This window comes from Macaca mulatta, chromosome 2 (genome assembly GCF_049350105.2).
Source record: "Macaca mulatta isolate MMU2019108-1 chromosome 2, T2T-MMU8v2.0, whole genome shotgun sequence".
NCBI lineage: Eukaryota > Metazoa > Chordata > Mammalia > Primates > Cercopithecidae > Macaca > Macaca mulatta.
In genome coordinates, this window is record NC_133407.1 from 34226349 (window position 1) to 34249079 (window position 22731).

Here is a 22731-nt window from a genome sequence, read left to right on the forward strand (position 1 = left end):
GGAATATTCGGCAGGAATATTCCATAAAGCAAACACGTTTTGTGATAACCTTTTAGCTACTGTTATATCAGCAAACTTCCTGCATGATGGGAAAGCTTCTGTACATCCAGAAAATATTCATTGAAGGTGGGAATTGAGTGATGTCCGTCTGTAAATATTCCAATGATCCAGCAGGTGCTGGAAATGTATCATCTGAGTATTTTACTGTCTTGTCAAAATTACGGGTTTGACAAACCAGACATTGGTTATAAACCATTTTAGCAATTTTAGAACAGACAGCCTGCCAGTATTTTTAAAAATAATTGGAATTATTTTATTTTTCCTCTGATGAGTTAAAGAGTACAGAGCTTTTAATAATTAAAGCTTTAAGGAGTCAGGAAGGACCAAGCAACTGTCCAAGCCCTCCATTAGCCCACACTTAACATTGAATTTACATCCTTTTAAATACCAGTTGGTTTCTCCAATTCAGGCACAAGGCACTGTTTATGAAATAGTTCATCACAGGTAATTTGACTTGGATCAATTTTATGGAGCTCACTCAAATTGTATATCTTAACAATTTCAGTACTGGCTTAGTATGAAAAACTGCCAAAGCATTTCCTTGGCAACCAATTAATTCGTGTTCTACTTGATGTGGGGTTAGTGGTTTTATGAACGAATCAATTTATTCATTAGAGTTCTGGAAATTCTTATCTAATCTAATTGTATGAACCTAAGGTTATCAGAAACCTATGTTGTCAGAGTTGTTTCCATGAATCCCCTCAAAGGTGAAAAATTTAGGTTTATAGTTGTTTTCAATAGCTTTCAGGAAAGTACCAAAGTAAAACAATTAGCTGTCTGTGGATGACAAGACTTTAAATGATAATGGTTAAATGTCTGGTGAAAATTAATTATAATGCAATTGACAAGAAAATTTTGTTTCCTTTTCTGTATATACAGTATTTTAAAATAATTAAAATTATGAGTGATAGTAATATATCAAGACTATCAGGTTTCTGGGAATTTCATATAATTTCTGGAAAACATATTAATAACATACCCATGCAATATAACTTAAAGACGGTTCAGCAACACTTATTATTTGACAATGCTTCCCATGCAATTTAACACATCTCTCTTTTTTATAAGAAGAGAGGAAAAAATTCCTTTGAGAAATTCCAGAGGTCAGTTGGGAAACTTCCAAAGTTGGTTTGAGGTCAAAAGGCCTTAATTTAATGTTTGATTTTGAGAAGTTGTTAAAAAATGTCAAAAGGTTTAAAATACTTAATTAAAATAGGATCATAGGTCACTGGGAACAATAGTCATTTAAGCAGAGTGATAATTAAAATACTTCAAAGATAGTTACGTAATTATAGAAAAACCTTAGCTTTTTAAATAGAGAGAACTGCTTTGCTTTTCTGAGAAGTGTTTTATTTCTCTTTCACTTATGAAGCTTTGTTTGATGGGATATGAAATTCTTGGTTGAAATTTCTTTTATTTAAGAATGCTGAAAATAGTACCCCAATTTCTTCTGGCTTGTGAGGTTTCTGCTGAGAGGTTTGCTGCTAGCCTGATGGATTTCCCTCTGTGCATGAATTGACTTTTCTCTCTTTAAGATTTTTTTTTTTACCTTGACCTTGGTGAATCTGATGACTATGTGCCTTGGGGATGGTTGATTTATATGAGGTCTAGCCAAGGTTCTCTGTATTTATTGGTTTTGCATGTCATCCTCTCTAGCAAGATTAGGGAAATTTTCATGGACTGTATCCTCAAATATATTTTCTGAGTTGTTTATTCTCTCTCTGTCTCTCAGGAATACTATTGAGTCATAGATTTGGTCTCTTTACATAATCCTATATTTCTCAGAAGTTTTATTCATTTTTAAACATTATTTTTCTTTTTGTTCAACTGAGTTGACTTGAAGAACTGGCCTTTGAGCTCTGAGATTCTTTCCTCAGCTTCGATCCTTCTGTTAATACTTTTGATTATATTATGAAATTCTTATAGTGAATTTTTCAGCTGTGGAAGCTCAATTTGATTCTTTCTTAAAATAGCTATTTCATCTTTCAGCTCTTAGATCATTTTACTAGATTCCTTGGAATCCTTGGGTTGGGTTTCAACTTTCTCCAGAATATTCATGAGATTCCTTGTCATCCAGATTCCACATTCTATGTCTGTCATTTCAGTCATTTTTGATTGGTTAAAAACCATTGCTGAGGAGATAGTGGACTTGTTTGGAGGTAAGGGTACACTCTGGCTTTTTGCATTGCCAGAACTCTTGTGTTGGTTCTTTCTCATCTAAGAAGGTTGCTGTTCCTTTAATTGTGGTATAAATTGAGTATAGTTAGTTGGCTTCATTTCTGAATGTTTTCAGAGGGCCAAGGTTCTATGCAGGTTCTTTATTTGGGCTGAATTCTTACCCTTAGTCTTACAGGGGGTTATATTAGCAAAGTATTTTTGTTGTTGTAGTTCGGGCTGCAATCCAGTAGATGATGCTTAAGAGTATTTGCTGGTAGAGGCTCTTACTCAGCTGCATGGCTCCTTTGTATTTCCTGCCACTTGCAAGCTTGCTCTGTGGTGCAGTGGCAAGAGAGGTGACCCCTTCACCGAGTTTACTCCTGGGCCTTGGGGGAACTCCCTCCAATCACTGGCACTGTACCTGCATTTCTTTTATTAGGGGTTTAGGCTACAGGGTTCCCTCAGTCAGAGGCTGCAGTAGGGAGATAGACCACACCTTTTCAGTCTGGCTCTGTGGAGTGAGGCATGCCTATTCCTGCTGCAGCCCATGAACCCCTGTGACTCATCCCTCTTTGTGCTCTGAGAGTGTGGGCTCCATTCCCACTCGAGTGCCTTAGTACCCCCAGGCTATGCACTGCAGACCTGGGGAGAGATCAGGCTTTTTGTTCCGTCCCCACCTTGGGGGCAGCAGGGGTGGGGACTACAATGGCAGCAATGGTATACAGCCTGCCAGTTACCTCAGGGGGTGCCACCCCAAAGAAATGCATAGCCATGGCTAATTTGAGTGATCAGCCAGGGATGGGGCAGCTGTGCTGTGGGCCCAGGCTTGGGGGGTGCTCTGCCTAGGGAAGACCAAAGAAGATAGTTTGGCCTCCTCTCCATAGGATAGCTGTGGTGTGCTGTAGGACTGCAACAACAATCAGGCTGTTTGTTCCCTTTCTAGCCTCGGTGGTGGGACTGATGAGTGGGTACTATGGTGGTGTCAATGACAGAGGGCCTGTCAGTTGTCTCTGGAAGCTCCACCCCAGAGAAATGAAGAACCACCACTAACTGAAGTGATCAGGTGGGAGTGAGGCAGCTGCAATGGGGGCCTAAGCTGGAAGGCCCTGCCCAATCAGGAGCAGCAAAGTCAGAGATCTGCATGGAAAACAGTCTGGCCACCTTACTGTATAGCAGCTGTGGCATGGTGGAGGCCAATGACAGTTCTTAGATTCTTTACTCTCTCCCCAGCCTGAGGACAGCAGGGGCAGGGGCTACAGCAGTGGCAATTGCAGCAGGCTTGTTAGTTGCCTCTGGGAGGTCCATCCCAGAGGAAAGAAAAGCGATGACCAGCTGGAATGTTCAGGTTGGGGTGGGGTGGCTGTGCTGGGGGCCCAGGCCATTGGACCTTCCATGATGAGGTACAATGTGCAGTTCATCCTCTCCTCAGCACCATGCATGTGGTCCCTGTCCTAGAGGTGCACTAGAGAGCCTCAGCTCCTTTGTTGGTAGGGCTATGGCAGCTGGCACCAGCATGCTTGGGAATCCAGGGCTCATGGAGCTCGGGGGGCTTGAGTGGTAGCTCTGCACAGAGTCCGCAAAGCTCTCTGTGTCGATCTGGAAGCCCAGGGGAGCTGGGGGCCTCTCCTGTGCCCAAGATTACAAAGCTTATGCAGACGTGTGGTCCCTGGGGACTCTCACTCATCCTTTCCTCACAGCTGGGAGCCTCCTCTGGCTCTGCACCAATCCTGGGTGGGCAGCTGTCCTGCCTTGCTTTTCTTTGCTTTCTGTGGGTCGCTGTTGCTTCCTTGATGAATCAAAACATGGCCTCCTGTATGATCCACTTGAAGAACTAGTGTTTACTTGCCACTCTGCCTCTTCTCCATGACAGCAGCATGCACTAACTGCTTCTAGTCAGCCATCTTGGCAAGTCAGCCATCATGGCGTTTCTTTTACTGACTTTCTTAATTATCTTGACAAAACACACAATATTTCCTTGGCCAATTACCTAAAAGGTAAAAACAAAGCAAACAAACAAAAAGTCTTTTCACAATTTCCTATTAAAAGTAGACCAATACCTCAAGAAAAAGTTGTTTTAACATAGGGGATGAAATTCTAATTTCCCTTCATAGTGTTTTTTATATTAATGCTTAATTTTTAGAAAAATTTACAAATAGCACATCTAATCTTAGCTAGCTCAATCACATATAACATTTCTTTCCCAAGGTTCCTCTTCTACAGACTTTTTGTATTAGTCCATTCTTAATGAAGAAATAGCCAAGAATGGGTAATTTATAGAGGAAAGAAGTTTAATTGACTCACAGTTCCACATGGCTGGGGAGGCCTCAGGAAACTTACAATCATGTTGGAAGGCAAAGGAGAAGCAGGCACTTCCTCACAGGGCAGCAGGACGGAGTGAGTGCAAGCAGGGGAAATGCTAGATGCTTATAAAACCATCAGATCTTGTGAGACTCACTCACTATCATGAGAACAGCATGGGGGAAACCACTCCCATGATTTATCTCCACCGGGTCCCACCCTTGACATGTAGGGATTATGGGGATTATAATTCAAGAAGAGATTTTAGGTGGGGACACAGCTAAACCATATCACTTTCTAATATCCAGTCAGTTTTTTTCTCCCCCTATAGGTCTTTCTCGGTTTGGATCAATCATTCTACTTTAGAACAAAAATTTTTCTCCTTTTGTTTTAACAGAGCAATACACATCCTCATAACTTATGCTTTTCCTTACCAAGAGCACATCTTACCTATATTGTATACTTGCATATAAAATAGTTTTCCTTATTATTTCTAGTAATTTTAGTTACGTATTTTAATTAGAATTCTTAGCCCTTTATGACCTTAATTTCTAGTGAATACTAGGAAGAAAGCAAGTGTGAATATCATACCAGCAGTCTATAGATTGGAAAATCTGTGGATTATAATTCTAGGAGCATGTACTGTTTTATAATGCATTTTTTTCAGTGTGGCACAGAACATTTATGAACAGTCCCAACTGTCTTTAGTCTCTCTGTGGTAAGAAATGGCAGAGGAAGCAAATTTTTATTTCTATCTTGTTAGGGCTTTTTTTTCCCCTGTCCTTCGTAACAATATTAAAAGTTTCTAGTATAGCAAGGACATTTTTCACATGGGAATTCTATCTTACCTCTATTTAACACTTGCTTTTAATAATTATGCTTGAAATGCTCATAAAGATGAGATATTAAATAGCTAGCCATCACCTTAAGTTATTTTTCTTGCTGACAAGTTATGTCACATAGAGATAGCATGAACTTTTTTTACTAAATAAACCTGGGGAAGAAGAGTTGTGCATCTGTATTATACTAAATGCTGACAACTCTGAAGGTATGCCTGCATTAATCAAGGCAATATACTTTTATTAGCTACTATTTACCAAAGATTATCCAAGATTATGTAAACATGAAAAATATTTTAGGTTTGTTTCTAAGGGTTTAAGGAATACCTATTTTATGTAAGAACTTATTTTTCTTTAAGCCAATTAAATAATTATCTTTTACAACTTAATTTTGGCAATACCATAAGGAAAAAGAAATATATTACACATTCATAACATACATACTGACATATATAAATATAAACATAAAAGCAAATCTTGTAGTATTCATTTAAAAATTTTAGCCCGGTGCCAAGTACAGTAACACAAAGCTCCCTGATATGTTAAAGGATATCTGGAAGTGAAGTTTTTCTGGCCCATGAGACAAGATTACATACCCAGATGGCTAAAGCTTTTGACTGATATTTGTAGAAAAGACTTAAGATTTTTCCGATTCGCCTTCTCTAAGAAATCTTTTAAAGAGGAAATCTTTGATTCATTTAACATCTTAGATGTTTAATACTTCTGTGTATCAATTAAAGAATGTGTCCCATTGCTTTTGTGGTATGTCAGATCCTTTCTTCTCTAATGTGCCTCACAAGCGATCAATTTTATCTTGGTTAACACTTCACTGTGGCCATTGTAATTCCTTCTTGTCTTTAGTGAGGTTAACAGATTTAAAAAAAATGCACAGGTTCTGGGGCCATAATTTTTGTACATAGAGAAAATTGTGCTTATTTTTGGTGTTTTTAAAGAGGTAAACATTGGGTTGATATAAGAAGCTAGCAGGCAGCTTCACTGATATTTCTTTAAGGCAAGTTTTTCTTTTCCTTTTTCTTTATCATTGTCTTCATCTTCTCTCTCCTTTCACTTCTCCTCTGAAGGTATTCCGGAAGAAGATGGAAACATGTAGGCAATAGTCTTTCCGCCACTGGAGATGTTTTATCATATTCAGAGAAACTAAATGAGATATACCAGAATCCTCGCATATTCAAGTCCCGCAGTTGGCCCTGCAGAACCTTCATATATACAAAAGCCCTTCATATATGCAGATTTCCATTCCTGCAAATACTGTATTTTCAATATGTGTTTGGTTGAAAAATATCAGCTTAGAAGCTGATATTATAAGCTTGTAAACTGACATTTTAAGCAGACCTATGCAGTTCAAACCCATATTATTCAAGGGTCAACTGTATATTTACAGGTCACCTTTCATCTGAAGGACTTTCATGTCTACTACACAGGATGTTATAATGATCTATTGTCAAAAATGTTCTTTGCAACTTACAGAAACATGAGAGTACAGCTTGTGTGGCTCAACAGAATTCTGATAAACTCTAGGATTAAAAAGAGAGAAGAAATAAAGGCAGGGTTGAAAAATGAGAAAGAAATGATAGTCTTTTAGACAAGGAGTTAAGTATTCAATTCGCCATATTTTTGAATTCTACCAAGCTTTGGAACACTCTCCTTGGCCCAGAAAATCTATCAGGAAACTGTACTTGAGCTAGGCTGCAAGTGAATGTTTGCTATACTTTCGATTTGTTATGGTCCTGTGTAGGAGAGAAAATGCTAAGCAAATATTTGCATATTGCACTGTAAGGAAATAAAAAATGCATTAGAAGTGAATCAGTTGACCTCATGTTGTTTCATTAGAAGTAATTTCTTTTGGATTGTCTCTGCCTATAAATGTTCTTCCTTTGCATCTTAACAACAACTCTGTCATGAGTAGTCTGTGACTAGCTTTATTTTTTCCACTTTTGCTCCCCATGAATATGGTAAGTACCTCTCCCACTCTTTATGGGGCCTGCGTTTTACATCCTGCAAAGACCAGTTACATTTAATCCATCCTTTTCTTTAGAGGAACATTTCTCAAATTATCTCTAATTTTTTGGTGTTTTACAGTAAAATGGATCAGGTCTAAGGGTTCTCTAAGAGAATTTAGCATTTGACATTTTTATTTTTATAGCAATTGAAATACATCAATAAAACATATTCAGAAAGGGCATTATATCAGACACTGCTGGCCTATTTTAGATTTTGTCATTTTTTATCATAGTTAGTTTTTGACCTTAATAATAAGTATTATTTTAGTTATTGCTAGTGAGTGATAGGATAGAGCTAACTAAATGCTTAAATGATGTGCCTGGATCCCCGCATAGATCCACAGTTATTATATTCCTTAGGGTTTTGCTATAGCTATATAGAGGAAAGGGAATTCAGTCATCCCAATGCACATGGTACCCTGGGCATGCCAAACTCAAAAGAATCTATACTACAGCAGCTATATGCACAATGTAAGTACCAATTTAGTTTCACCAAAAATCATCACTTTGTATTAAATTCGTATCATTGATTGGAATTTTACTGGCCGACCTTTTTAAGTTTTGTATATGTTAAGATTCTACAATTATATACAACTCTAAGTGTAAGAAAAGTTATTGCTAGTTTTATGTGGGTGCATATATAGGTAATATAATAAAAAATAATTTAGGTTGAAGGTTTATGTGGTAACTTTTCTCCTTATAAAGGTTTTTTCCTGGAGTGATATCATTAAAACATTCAAAACAGATTTTATGAAGTAACTACTGACACTACGGAAAAGAGCTGAGCTCCATTCTGATTTGTGCAGAGTGACTGGGTATTCAGGGAGAATAAGGGAATAGGAAAGAGGAACAGCAGGGGCCTGAGCAGAGTCAAGGAAGTGAAAAATTACAAAAATCAGAAAGTGGAGGTTGGTCCCTGTAAACCCATGTGGGTTTGTTAACTGGTGCTCATCAAAGTTAGACTCCTAACCTTCTTTAGAGATTGGGAGACAAGAGCCCTATCTTCAGGCATTGACTGGAGGAAACAGTCAATTCTTTTGTCTACCTTGAGCTGATCAGGCAGGAACTTTAAGGGGTGGGAGGGTAGGACCATTCTAGGGTTGTGACCTTAGGCTTTTAGAAACTATTAATACATGCATGTTTGTTAAAGTCTTTATAGGTCAGTGTTGAGGCTGAGCTGAAAAGAGTGCTCAGAGGAACCTGGAGAGACTTTGGTTAAAGAGAGGATCTTTGTCAGTGATAATTACAGTGTGGCACTTTCTGATAAACAGTGACTGCTATGTTTTAACTGTTGTTAAGTGAGCTTGATTTTAATATATTAGCTGAAAAAATATGAAAGATTATGCTCTTCATTTCAGGGCCGAGATCTGGACTATAAAATTCAGGAATATAAAGAAGCTGGAAAAATCTTTCCAGATAACCAAATAATAGAATGGTTTATCCAACTGCTGCTGGGAGTTGACTACATGCATGAGAGGTATGTTCATTTGCTACTAGGAATATGATATATTTTTAACAGTCATGTCTGAACTTGAAAAGTGAATTTTTTTTCTATAATTGAAAGAAAACAAGTTCAAAAAATATATGATTGTAATTAAACATCTATAATATGTTTTTCCTTGAGAAAACTGTTGAATGATTATATCTAGAGGATTTATTTGCATAGTTTTTTGTTGCTTTTCTAAAACTCAAGTTGGCCATGAATATAAGATAGAAATTTGTGTTAAACACATTTCATTATATCTGATCATCTCCTATGAATTACAGGAAGTTCTCAGATACTTTTGGCATCCTATGAATTTATTGTATCTCACAGCAGGCTTCAGTGGTAGATATCTTAGTATGCCGCAAATGAATTGTGTGGTCACCTTGGAATGTGTCAGTGCACACTTAGCTAGGTTCACATCCCAAAAGAGCTCAGTAATTGAGACAGAATGTATTCTTTAGCCTCAGAGAGATAAGTATTCAGATAGAAAGTCAGTTTTGATGTGAAGTATCTGATAAGGTCAATTATTTCGATTATCTGTGATTTACATTTACAATCTCTGCCTCAAAAATGTATTTTAAAACTTTTAATGAATTTTTATAGGTCAAAAGTAAGAAGTTTTAGAAGTTAAATGTTTTAGAGACCCAAAAATGATATGAACATGTTTGAAAAGATGAACATACATAGGCAAAAAAGAAGTGGATAATCTGAGGTGTATATGGTAGCTTTCATCTTGGGAGTGGCCATTAACACATGGTACCATTCTTCTTGAACGAAAGGGGTGATTTATAAGGCACACCAAGGTCTAGCTATCCATGGATGTCAGATTGCTTAAATGTGTCATCTGTACTTTCTGAAAGCATAAAAAGTAATCGGATTATTTTGTAATTTGCCATGTATCTCCTAAAACACACGCTTGTTGATACAGATAGCTACTGATTTATTGACACCTCATAACAATCTGTTGGATGATGTCAAACTATCTTAAGAAATCTTTTATTAAAAGATTATTTGACTTAAAAGAATCAAATAATCTTTTAATAAGGTACCCAAAGCTGCTGACTATAAAACGTCTGTGTACATACATTTATATTGGTGTTTCTTTTATTTTCTTTACTACTTCTAACATATTGTTAGGTTACACACAAGAAAAACAACTAAAAGGCCGGGCGCGGTGGCTCACGCCTGTAATCCCAGCACTTTGGGAGGCCAAGGCGGGCGGATCACAAGGTCAGGAGATCGAGACCATCATGGCTAACACTGTGAAACCCCTTCTCTACTAAAAATGCAAAAAATTAGCCAGGCGAGGCGGCGGGCGCCTGTAGTCCCAGCTACTCGGGAGGCTGAGGCAGGAGAATGGCGTGAACCCGGGAGGCGGAGCTTGCAGTGAGCCGAGATCGCGCCACTGCACTCCAGCCTGGGCGACTAAGCGAGACTCTGTCTCAAAAAAAAAAAAAAAAAAAAAAGAAAAACAACTAAAAAAAAACCACATATTAAGATGCTAACTATTGTATTCTATGCACAAAATACAAAACTGGAATCTGGTTGATTTAAGAACCCAAATAGTTTTGATACCTTTAAGACTGCTTAGTAATAGTTCAAATAATGAGTTTAAAATAACCCTTCAAACAAAGGCTTATGATTTTTAAATCTTTTAATATTCAAAGAAAGCCATTAAATGAGACTAAATATTTGGATATTTGTGAATCCTTGGATTTGAAATACAATCGTTTGTGATTCAGGTAACAAGTGATGGTGCTTCTTAGTCATTGTGTTATTATAACCAATTATTGTAAAGTTCTTGTGTACAGAGAAATTACAGTTTCATATTTCAGTTCATCAATTCGTTCGTTAGTGATAAATTAAAAATAAGTGTCAACCTCAAAGAGCTGTCAGTAAGTGAGCAGACATAAAACATGTACTCTTATAACTATAAGCCATGTACCATGGTGGATGTACATGATTAAGTGTCTCCACTATTCACTAGATTCATGACCTTGAGCAAGCTGGTCATGAAAGCAAGCTCTCCTCTCTGAACCTGTTTCCTCATCTATTAGGTTGGTGCAAAAGTAATTGTGGTTTTTGCCATTACTTTTAATGACAAAAGCCACGACTATTTTTGCACCTACCTAATATAAAGTAAGGATAATAATAGGACTCTCCTTGCTTACATTATAGGGTAGAAAATATGCGTTGAGATATTATACAGTTTAAAAATTTGCAAAATGTTAAGCTCTGTGTAATGTCATTATAATTTAATATAGAAATGAAAGCATAGACATCAAAAGCAGTTTTAAAAACAATGACAGTAACAAGTGTTAGTAAGCATATGGCGCACCTGGAATTCTTTTATATTCTTAATGGGTATACATTGATATAAACACTTTTGAGACATGTTTGGCAATACTTCCTAAGCCAAACATACAAATACCTATGACCCAGTAATTCTATTCCTAAGGGTAGAAGTGAGTGCTGATGTCCAACAAAAGGTATACAGAAATGTCCATAGAAGCCTTTTTTGTAATTGCGAAAACACTAAAAAATATTCATCTACAGTGGAATGGTTACATAAGTGTGGTATGGCCCTATAATGGACTTTTAAAATTACTATTCTGTAATTTTAAAACAATAGACAATTGATAATAAGCATGACCTGGGTGAATCTCAGAGATCAGATGTAGGATGAAAGAAACCAGGTGCAAAAGAGTCTATACTGTATGACTATATTTATATGAAGTTCAAAAGTAGGCAAAACTAATCTAAGATAAGTCAGAATAGAGATTATATTAGCAAAGGGGTTTTGCCTGGAAGGGGCACAAAGAAAGCTTCTGGGATGTTAGAAATGTTCTATATATTAATCTGGATGGAGGATTACAAGAGTGGTACATATGTTGATATATATGTAAAAAATCATCAAATTTAAGATTTTTGCATTTTAATGTAAGTTATACTGTAGTTTAAAACAAGTGATAAAAGTGCCAAGAAGAGTACAATTTAAGTGTTACAGGAGATCAGAAGAGAGATAACGTTTTCATTTGGCGAATCAATGGAGGCTTCTTGGAAGAAGTAGCACTTGACCCAAGGTAGGTTTTGAGTATGATGAAAAATGGGTCAGAGCTTTCCAGATGTAGGGAACAGAGCACAGCCACAGAGGTGGAAAAACATGGAAATCTTAGAGAGAATGGTGAGTGGTTCTGTTGGGAAGACTCTTGGAGTAATGAATAAAGTTGTTGGCAAAGGTAGGCTGAGGTCAAGAGGGCTTTATTTTGGAGCACAGACATTGAACTCCACAAGAGCTTTTTGAGTGGAGTTATATAATATTGCCAGAGCTTGCTTCAGGAAGGTGAGATGATAAATTATACCAAGGAGAGAAGATAACTTGGGTTATCAGTCAAGAACCTTTTATAATATACATGTATGAGATTGTAAGGCCTAAACCTAGCTGGCAGAAGTGGGTAGAATGAGGAAGGATAATAATGAGCTCAGTAAGTTGAAATGGCTGGACATGAAATTAAGTAGATCTGTGACATGTGATACAAGGTCAAAGATGAACCTGAGGTTTTGTGCCTGGATGAATGAGAAGTTGGAAAGACAGGTTTGAAACAATGGTGATGAGTTTAATTGTGAATATGCTGGGTAGAATATGGAGAGAGAAGGAGAAGAAGAGGGAGGAGAGAGAGAGAGAATGAGAATGAGAGAAGGAAGTTAGAAGTGAGACCCTGGATCTTAGGGAACCATCAGGGCTTGACTTTGTTTGGGTTCCTACAATATCAGAGCCCTGAAACAAAGACTAGGAAACAAATAGATTTTTTAGGAGGTAGTCTTAGAAAGCAGAAGCCAATGAGTGGGAAGAGTGAGAAGCAGCCACAAAAGCTGTGCAGAATGCATGATTGAACCAGTGGCTGCTGTGGGCAGAGGGATGCAAAGGCAGGACTCTTCTCATAGTGTGTGAAGTTTTGGGTTTCTCTTCCTGCTTTCTCTCCTGACTTTTTGGAAAAAAAAAAAAAAAAAAAAAAAAAAGCAGGCCGGGCACAGTGACTCACGCTTGTAATCCCAGCACTTTGGGAGTCCAAGGCAGGTGGATCATGAGGTCAGGATTTCGAGACTAGCCTGGCCAACATAGTGAAACCCCGTCTCTACTGAAAATACAAAAAATTATCCGGACATGGTGGTGAGTACCTATAATCCCAGCTATTTGGAGGCTGAGGCAGGAGAATGGCTTGAACCTGGGAGGCGGAAGTTGCAGTGAGTCGAGATTGCACCATTGCACTCTAGCCTGGGCGACAGTGCAAGACTCCATCTCAAAAAAAAAAAGAAAAAAAAAAAAAGCAACCTTGCTTAAATATAACTGTTGTTTTCTAGCACTCTTATGAATTTCCTCTTGAAAAATTTCTTGTGTTTCTGGGAATTTGGAGTGAGGAGGGGAAGGAAGGTGTCTTCCTCTTGATCCAACTTTAGAATGGTTTTTAAATGGAGCAGTTACATATATATATATTATTCCTGATTGTAAATGTGTAATCTGTGTTTCACTTCTGTTGGTTTTCAATATTTAATTTAGGATAAAACATATTTCCTTCAGAAAATAAACTTACTTATCTTAATTATCTGATTTTACAACATTTTAAATCCAAAAGAATGATTTTTTTAGCATATGGCATAAACATTTATAAATAATGATGTTAAAAAGCCAAGACTATTCACAGCTCACTGATAGCTACTTTGGGAATGTAGCACTAAAACATGTTCTTGCTGAAGGGAGTCATGCTGTATTAACAAAACTCCAATGTCAGTGGCTTACAGCAGCAATCATTTCCTGCTCATGTTGCATATTGACAGATAGGGGTCATCTGCAAGTCTGCTCTACATGTCTTCATTCCAGTACCCAAACTGAAGGAGCAACCCCTATCTGGGATGGGCTTTACTCCTGGTGGAAGGAAAAGCAAGAGTGCAGAAACCCCTTGCTCAGACATGACAATCATCCAGTCTGTTCACATGTCATTGACCAGAGAAGTCACATGACCACTCCTAATGTCAGAGGTGTGGGGATGCCTCTTCCTCCCAAAGGGAGCCCTCACTGCAAGGAATAAGAAGTGTGAATACTTGGGAACAAGAATGAGTCTACTACAATGTTTCACTCAGTTTTAAACTAAAATCTTTCAAATTACAGCTGATAAATGTAGGCTTGTCTACAAAGCATTATTCTAGTTTTCTCCTTGTATGATCTACAGTATATATTAAAGTATATTTTGAAAATTACATAAATTGGCTTACATATGAGTTAAGAAGATTACCTTGGACACAATACATGTAAAGAGGTTAGGTTTGTTGCAAATGCCTTGAAAAACTTTTAGTTTATATATATGATGGTTGATTTTATGTGTCAACTTGACTGGGCAGTAGATGCCCAGAATTCAACATTGTTTCTAGGTGTGTCTCCAGGGTGAGATTAGCATTTGAATCTGTGGACTCAGTGAAGTAGATTGCCCTCCTCAGGCATCATCTAATCCCTTGATTACTTAAATAGAACAAAAGACAGAGGAAGGAGGAATTTGCCCCCTTCTGCCTCACGACTTGAGCTAGACGTCTCATCTTCTACCCTCGGACTGGGATTTACACCATTGGCTCCCCTGGTTCTCAGTCCTTTGGACTGGGACTGAATTATACCATTGGCTTTCCTGGGTCTCCAGCTTGTAGACAGCAGATTGTGGGTCTTCTCAGCCTCCCTAATTTGTGAGCCAATTCTTTATAATAAATCATTTATCATGCATTTCTCTGGAGAACCCAGACTAATACAGCGCAGCTGCAGAGGAGATGAAGACGACCCTGGAAACACTAAGAAGAATGAAGTTACAGAAAAAATGAAGGATCTGTTCACTCCTTTGGAGCTTTCCTGTACTTATTTTAATTTGGTTTATTTATATGCTATTCTAAATCTATAACATATGGCATAAACATAAATAATGATGTTAAAAGCTGAGAGTATTCACAGTTCACTGAAAGCTATCTTGAGAATGTTGCACTGAAACCCATTCCTGTTCTGGGCCGGGAGTTCAGTTAATGTCAATTTCTTAGGATAAAGGACCGAGCAGCCTCTCTGCAGACAGCCCACCTGCTGGTGGTCTTGAGGCTTTGCGATTTTGGTGCTTTCCCAGTGGAAGAGAGAACAGGGCTGGGACACTTACTCCAAGATGGTTTCCTCATCACCTCACTGCCCATGCATTTCCCAGCCAGCTCAGTGAGGTATTGTGGTAGAGTGGCTAAAATGTTCCCTGAAAGGCAGTGTTAAGAACTCATTTTTAGTGTAGTGAAGCTTCCAGGGAAGAGACATACTTGGAAATCTGAGTCAGTAAATATGACTGTGGAAGGAGGTGGCCTACCCCAGATTTGAAGATGGAAAAGCAGAGAGAAGTTGTGTTTGGTGTTACTGGAGATTCCTGCTTTCTCCTGGTCCTCACCTCTTGAGGATATCCTATAGTCACTTTTTCAAAGCAAACTCACCCCTGAGTCAGGTGTGGGCACACTCCTGATGTGCTGGCAGTGGCCAGTAGTTTGAGGAAGACCTGACCCTGCTTCTGACTTGTAACATAGAGGACTCATTGTGTTAGTGAGGGGACATGACACAGATGAAGAAAGGCAGGTGCCTCAGCACCCAGGACAGGGGCCAAATGGCAGAGACCAGTAACGGGATTTGCCTAGGTTGTACGTCACAAAGGATCCATTGGCTGTGCCAGCACCTTTGGCAAGAAGAGTTTGTGATCCACCCTGAGAACCTGCCAGATGAAGGACAGACCTCCAGGGAGGGTTTCAGAAACTATTCATATAAGGGCTTGAGGGGAGGTGAAGAGAATTGTCCATACTTTCTCCACAGTTCTACCTTGGGCTGGAGGCCTGAGAAATGCCTGCTCTCTGCACCTCCACAGACTGTTCTTTATCCTAACATGGGCCCTGGATGCTGGGGAAGAATGACCTGATGGGGAGATGGAGATGGGATTTTTAGCATGAATTTTAACCACAAACTGTCAGCAAATCTTAACCATATCACTTGGGTACCATGAAACATAGAAATGAGAAGGAGCCACCACTGGAACAGATATGGTATGGTGCACATGAGATAATAGATGGAGAACTGTGTTGAGCTTTTTAGAAGAAAGATTTCATATAAACTGTCTGTATTGCCTGTTACCTTATTATTTCTTAGATTTCATTTTCATATACTTCAAAGGAAAGGATATTAGCCAAGCATGGGACAAAAATATGCTGGCCCATTTTGGCTTACTGTAACCACAAAGCCAATACATTATGATTTTTTTTTTTTTTCCTCCTGAGACAGAGCCTCGCTGTGTCGCTCAGGCTGGAGTGCAGTGGCACGATCTCAGCTCACTGCAACCTCCACTTCCTAGGTTCAAGCAATTCTCCTACCTCAGCCTCCCAAGTGGCTGGGATTACAGGCATGTGCCACCATGCGCGACTAATTTTTGTATTTTTAGTAGAGATGGGGTTTCACCGTGCTGGCCAGGCTGGTCTTGAACTCCTGACCTTGTGATCTGCCCACCTCGGCCTCCCAAAGTGCTGAGATTACAGGCATGAGCCACCATGCCTGGCCAATTATGATTTTTCAATAGATATTTAGCAAATAGCTTGATACCTGGTTTGTTGCATAGAATCTATTGTTCCATTACCACAGTGCCAGCTAATTACTTCTCATAACTGCTTTCTAACGTATCGTATGCCTTATTCTTAAAGTATCTACTGATGAGTTACTAATTTATATATTTATAGAGGCCTATCAGTGTATTATTACTTGTAATTCATCTTCTGCTTGTCTAGTCTAGGTGTCATCAGGTGAGTTTCTTTGGAATGTTTTACTTATTCCAAAGTTATAGCACCAAGTCGTCTGGTGGGCTCCTTAGCTCACTATTCCAAATCCTAAACCCGTGATCTCTTTGACTTCCTAGAATCAATAGCTGTAGAAACTAAGTGATCAACTTAAGATGGTCTTAATTGCAAATAACAGCAGCAGATTAAATAGTAGAGAAAATTTATCACCTTGCCTAACAAGAAGTCTCCAAAGTGAGTTGTTCTAGAGCTGGTTAACTTGGGTGGCTTGGCAGTATTATTTGGGGTTCTAGTTCTTTCTCTTTATTCCACCATTCTCAGTGTGGTTGGCTTTTGTAGTCAGGCTTGTCTTGTGGTTGCCAGGATGGCTGTAACACGACCACATATCCCGCCTTCATACAACAGTAACCAAACTCCAGAAAAGGTAAAAGGGACATATGGCATGTCACTCCCCCACTTTTTTGTCTTTTACAAGAGTAGGGAAATATTTCCTATAAGATTCCAGCAGACTTCCCTTATGTCTCATTGGTGTTAAAAAATTTTTCATAAAACATGGAAGAGACAAAATATATTAGTGGATATTTTTTTCATTGCAGTGCTGGCCTTAACTTTCTATTATCCGGGCTACTTTGTAACTCTGTGGAGGCAGAGGCACACTTGAATATATTTGTCCAGCAGAGATGCAAATAATTTCTGTCTAGTGGAACAGATATCCCTGGTGATGATTGTTTATGGCCTTGTTAGGCATTAACCAGTTTTGTATCTAACTCAGCAATCGTATCCCCCTGCCACATTCACCCCCTACTCCCCCCACTTCCTTTACTTAACAGGTCTGAGGAGGGCTGAGCCTCCCCAGAGGCTCATGGGGTTCTGGTGTTAAGGGAGAAGAGGAGGAGAATGCTTATGGGTAGGCATTTAACAGTTCCTGCCATACCAACAGAACCCCAAGAGTGGGCATAGAGAAAGCCAGATTTCATTTAACACAGTTAGTAAATACTGTTGTTCTCTTTTTAAATCAGTAAGAAGTCAGCAACATATTCATGTACAGCACGGGTCTAGGTATTGTGGGAATGTAAGAAAGCAGTAGAAAATAGTTATTAAATAGCAAAGTTTTTACAGATAAACAGACCTACGTGAGAATAGTGGTTTATAGAGTCAAACAGACCTAAGTTTGAACCAATAGGCTGTACAACATTGGGCAAGTTATTTGGCCTTTCTATGCCTTGATTTCCTCATCTGCAGATTGGGCATAATAGTAAAAAGATAGTAGTATAGTGCTTAGGATGATAACATCTGGAGTTATGGACCTCAAGGTGAAGTGGCCTAGTGTTGCATTGTCTAGTTTTGCTCTTCTCTTTTCTCTCTATTGTTAGAAACATACTTATTCCTCTCTAATCCACTGAAGGGTTAAAGAGGCTAAAGATTATTTGAATTAGGGGAATTCTCATTATCATATCCAGTTCTTCACTTTATATGCTGGTTTTATAGGGCCGGTTGAGTTTCTGCCCATTTGTGTCCTATAAAGGAAACTATATGATCTTTATGAGTGACTTTTCTTTAAAATGTTCTTAGTCAGAATTTGCAGCCATATTCAATAATTGAATAAAGCTGGATGGTTGAGGCCTGAACACTTTACAAAGGTAACTTCATTACACTTGTATTATCATTAATTCTAGTAGTAAAATTATTTTTATAGTTGATATTTCTGGTTTTAATTTATGGTAGTAATATTAATTTGGTGGGCATGTACCTGAGAGTGATCATTTACTGAGAGAGATGTTTCCTTATGACCAGATGAATGTCTTTATTGGTAATTATTTACAATTATAAATAATTCTTTAGTAAAGTGACAATGGTTAGGTTTCCCTTCTGCCATCTGTTATAGTTGCTGGTGTACTTAAAAAACTCTCTAACCTGAGTGTAAGCATTATGAGATACTTAGCCCTGTCTTATGAATCTTTATATCTGTCACATTATATAGTATAGCACATAACATCTAGTTGGCACTCAATAATTATTTTTTTGATTAATGAATGAGTCCCACTAGATAGTATTCATCTTTGTACCAACGATGGTGTTTTAAAAACCAACATGCATTTATTGAGCATCTACTGTGAGTGAAGAACTGTGAAGAGGAAGAGATGATATTAATAGAAATGTGGCTCAAGCATTTGCTAAGGCTGCCAGAAGCATTGGTAGAGCCAGGTCTTGAAATGTCTAGCAGGCCACGTATAAGACTGTAGACTCTATTCCAGAAGCAGTGCAGAGCCATTGAAGGACTTAAGTTGGTGTTTGAAGGACAGCTTTTCATTTTATAAAGCCACAACCCCATTTCTGACCTAAGGCTCAAGAATACTGCTCCCAGACTGGGTTCTCCTGTTTAAGCAGGGGGGCAGATACACTGCAGTCAATTTCTCCTTAAAGACTTTGACTCCAATTGTGTCCTTCTTTTCTATTATTTTTATTCAGGATTTCAGTTCTACTTTCTTTATATACCCCACAAATTATTAATTAGTGCTACCATTATTATTGGCTTATAAGCCAAAACTAGTTTAGATTTCCCCACTTTTATCAGTCTCTTGGTTCACCACTGCTTCCACCCCATGTCTTCCTTCTGTGGTCATGTTTTTTTCTCCTTAAAAGAAATCCTTAAGTTATGTGAATGGTAAACACTCAGTTTCTTTGCTTGTTTCTTTGAAAATGTTTTTATTTTTTCCTCATTCTTTTATAATAGTTTAACTACTATTTCAGCTAAATATGTATTATTATTTAGCTATTATTAAAAATGAAAGTCCAGATGGACAGATATCTTATCTGACATTTTGAAAATATTATCTCACTGTCTTCTGGATTCTGTTATTGATGTTGAGAAGTCACTTTCCATCTAACAGATGTTCTTATTAAGGTAATATCTTTTCTTTCACTTGATTTTTAACATCTCTTTGTCTTTGGTGTTTTCCAATATTACAGGGTTATGTCTATTTGTGTTTTTTTTTTTTAATTCTGCTTGGGATTTGTTTTGCTTCTGAAATTGTGAATTCATGTCCTTCTAAATTCTGAAAATACCTAGTCATTCTCTCTTTGAATTTTGCTTCTCCCCTGTTTTCCTTTCACAGTGCTTATAGATGTATGTTGGACCATCACTCACATTCTGTTCTTTGTTGCTATGCACTCCTTTTAGGAATCCATTTATATATATATATATTAGAACTTTAAGCCCATATTTCAGATGTCTCTTATACTCTTTTCTATGTTTTCTTTTTCTTTGTCTTTTTTCTTTTTTTTTTTGAGACAGAGTCTCACTCTTACTGCCCAGGCTAGAGTGCAGTGGCACGATCTTGGCTCACTGCAACCTCCGCCTCCCATGTTCAAGCAATTATCCTGCCTCAGCCTCCTGAGTAGCTGGGATTACAAGTGCCTGCCACCATGCCTGGCGAATTTTTGTACTTTTAGCAGAGATGGGGCTTCGCCATGTTGGCCAGGGTGGTCTTGAACTCCTGACCTCAGGTGATCCACCTACCTCAGCCTCCCAAAGAGCTTGGATTACAGGCGTGAGCCACTGTGCCCAGCCTTTTCTGTTTTTAATCTTTTTTTCTTTTTGCACCTCAGTTGAAATATTTTTCACTAACCATTATGCCAGTTTCTAAGTCTTCTTTTCTGCCGTGTCTAATTTGATTTCAAACATATGCACTGAATTCTTAAGTTTAGTAAAATTTTGTTTCAGTTTTAGAATCTTCATTTAATTCCTAGAAAATCTGGCTCTCTATTGAAATTCTCCATTGTATCAATTATTTTCTTGAGCATATAATCACAGTTATTTTCAAGTCCTTGCCCAATCATTTCAATAGGTGGATCACTTGTGTATTTGTTTCTTTCTTTCCTTTGGTTTTTAATCATTTGGTCTTATCTTTTGGCATGCCTGGTAGTTTTGGAGTGAATGCTGAACAATATATGTGAAATATTGAGAGATGTTAGATGATATTATCTTTCTCTGGAAAGGGTTTATTTATTTTTTTTCTCTGACTGGCAGTTATATTTAGGGCAGATCACCTTGATCTAATCAGGAACTGAAATAGTTTAACTGTAGGCTGTAGGCTTTCGGAGGTTTGGTCTATTTTTAGTTTACCTTTATTTCTATGAAGAAGTTTTTCAGAGCTTTCAGCTGAAAGCTTTAGTTTTTTACTAAGATACCTCTTCCTTTGTGGACCCTGAAATCAAAGTTTATTGAATCTACTCAAAGCTCTGATTAAAAATTTAAAATAAACTTTATTTTTTAAAGCAGTTTTAGGTTCACAGCAAAATTGAGTGGAAGGTACAGAGATTTCCCTTATACCCCCTGCTCCCACACATGCATTGCCTCCCCTGTTATCAGCATTGCTACCAGCCATACATTTGTTATAACAGATGAACTTACATTGACAGATCATTATCGTCAAAGTCTATAGTTTACATTAGGCTTCATTCTTAGTGCTGTACATTCTTTGAGTTTGGGCACATGTGTGACATGTAACCATCATTTTAGTACCATAAAGTTGTTGCATGACCCTAAAAATTATCTGTGCTCTCCTTACTCATTCTTCCCTCCCTCTTAAACCTTGGCAACCACTTATCTTTTTGTTGTCTCCATAGTTTAACATTTTCTAGACTGTCATATAGCTGGAAACATATATAGATCTCTCAGACTGACTTCTTTTACTTAGTAGTATGCATTTAAGTTTCCTCTATGTTTTTTCATGCCTTAATAGCTCATATCTTCTTAGCACTAAATAATATTCTATTGTGTGAATTGTACCACAGTTTATTTAACCATTCACCTACTGGAGGACGTGTTTGTTGCTTTCAAGTTTTGGCAATTATGAATAAAGCTGCTATAAACGCCATTGTGCAGGTTTTTGTGTGGACATAGTTTTTAATTCATTTGAATAAATACCGAGGAACATGATTGCTGGATTATGTGGTAAGCATTTGTATCATTTTGTAAGAAACTGCCAAACTGTCTTCCAAAGTGGCTGAACCACTTTGTATTCCCACTAGCAGTGAATGAGAGTTTCTGTTATTACACATCCTTGTGAGCATTTGGTGTTGTCAGTGTCTGGATTTGGGCCATTCTAATAGGTGTGTAGTGGTACTTCATTGTTGTTTTAATTTGCATTTCTCTGATGACATATGATGTGGAACATCTTTTCAGGTTTATTTGCCATTTGTATATCATCTTTTGTGAGGTGTCTGTTAAGGTCTTTGGCCCATTTTAAAACCAGATTGCTTTCTTATTGTTGAGTTTTAATAGTTCTTTGTATATTTTGGATAACAATCTTTTTTTTTTTTTGAGACTGAGTCTGTCTCTGTCACCCAGGCTGGAGTGCAGTGTTGCGATCTTGGCTCACTGCAAGCTCCACCTCCCGGGTTCATGCCATTCTCCCGCCTCAGCCTCCCAAGCAGCTGGGACTACAGGCGCCCGCCACCATGCCTGGCTAATTTTATTTTTGTATTTTTAGTAGAGACAGGGTTTCACCACGTTAGCCAGGATGGTCTCGATTTCCTGACCTTGTGATCTGCCCGCCTCAACCTCCCAAAGTGTTTGGATTACATGGCATGAGCCACTGCGCCCGGCCAACAGTCTTTTTATCAGATATGTCTTTTGCAAATCTTTTCTCCCAGTCTATGGCTTATCTTTTTATTCTCTTGACAGTGTTTTCTTGCAGAGCAGGAATTTTTTTATTTTAATAATGTCTAGCTTATCAATTACTTCATGGATTGTGCCTTTGGTGTTCTATTTTAAAAGTTATCACCAAACTTAAAATCATCTAGATATTATCACATATTATTTTCTAGCAGTTTTATAGTTTTACGTTTTACATTTTTTAGGCCTGCGATTCATTTTTGAGTTAATTTTTGCACAGGCTGTAAGGTCTATGTCTAGATTCATCTATTGTATATGAATGCCCAGTTGTTTCAACTGTGTTCCATTGCATTGCCTTTGCTTCTCTGTCAAAGATCAGTTGACTGTATTCATGCAGTTTTATTTCTGGGCTCC

At 38.0% G+C, this 22731-nt stretch overlaps 1 protein-coding gene across 28 annotated transcripts in view; it reads left to right on the plus strand.

Annotated features, from left to right (window-relative positions):
• Positions 1-22731, plus strand: part of NEK11 (NIMA related kinase 11) — a 310863-nt gene that overhangs the window by 66831 nt on the left and 221301 nt on the right. For all 28 annotated transcript variants that reach the window (XM_077991454.1, XM_077991457.1, XM_077991458.1 and 25 more), the window contains one exon: positions 8734-8852. In XM_077991454.1, coding sequence (XP_077847580.1) covers positions 8734-8852 — 119 coding nt within the window. The remainder of the gene's footprint in view (positions 1-8733; positions 8853-22731) is intronic.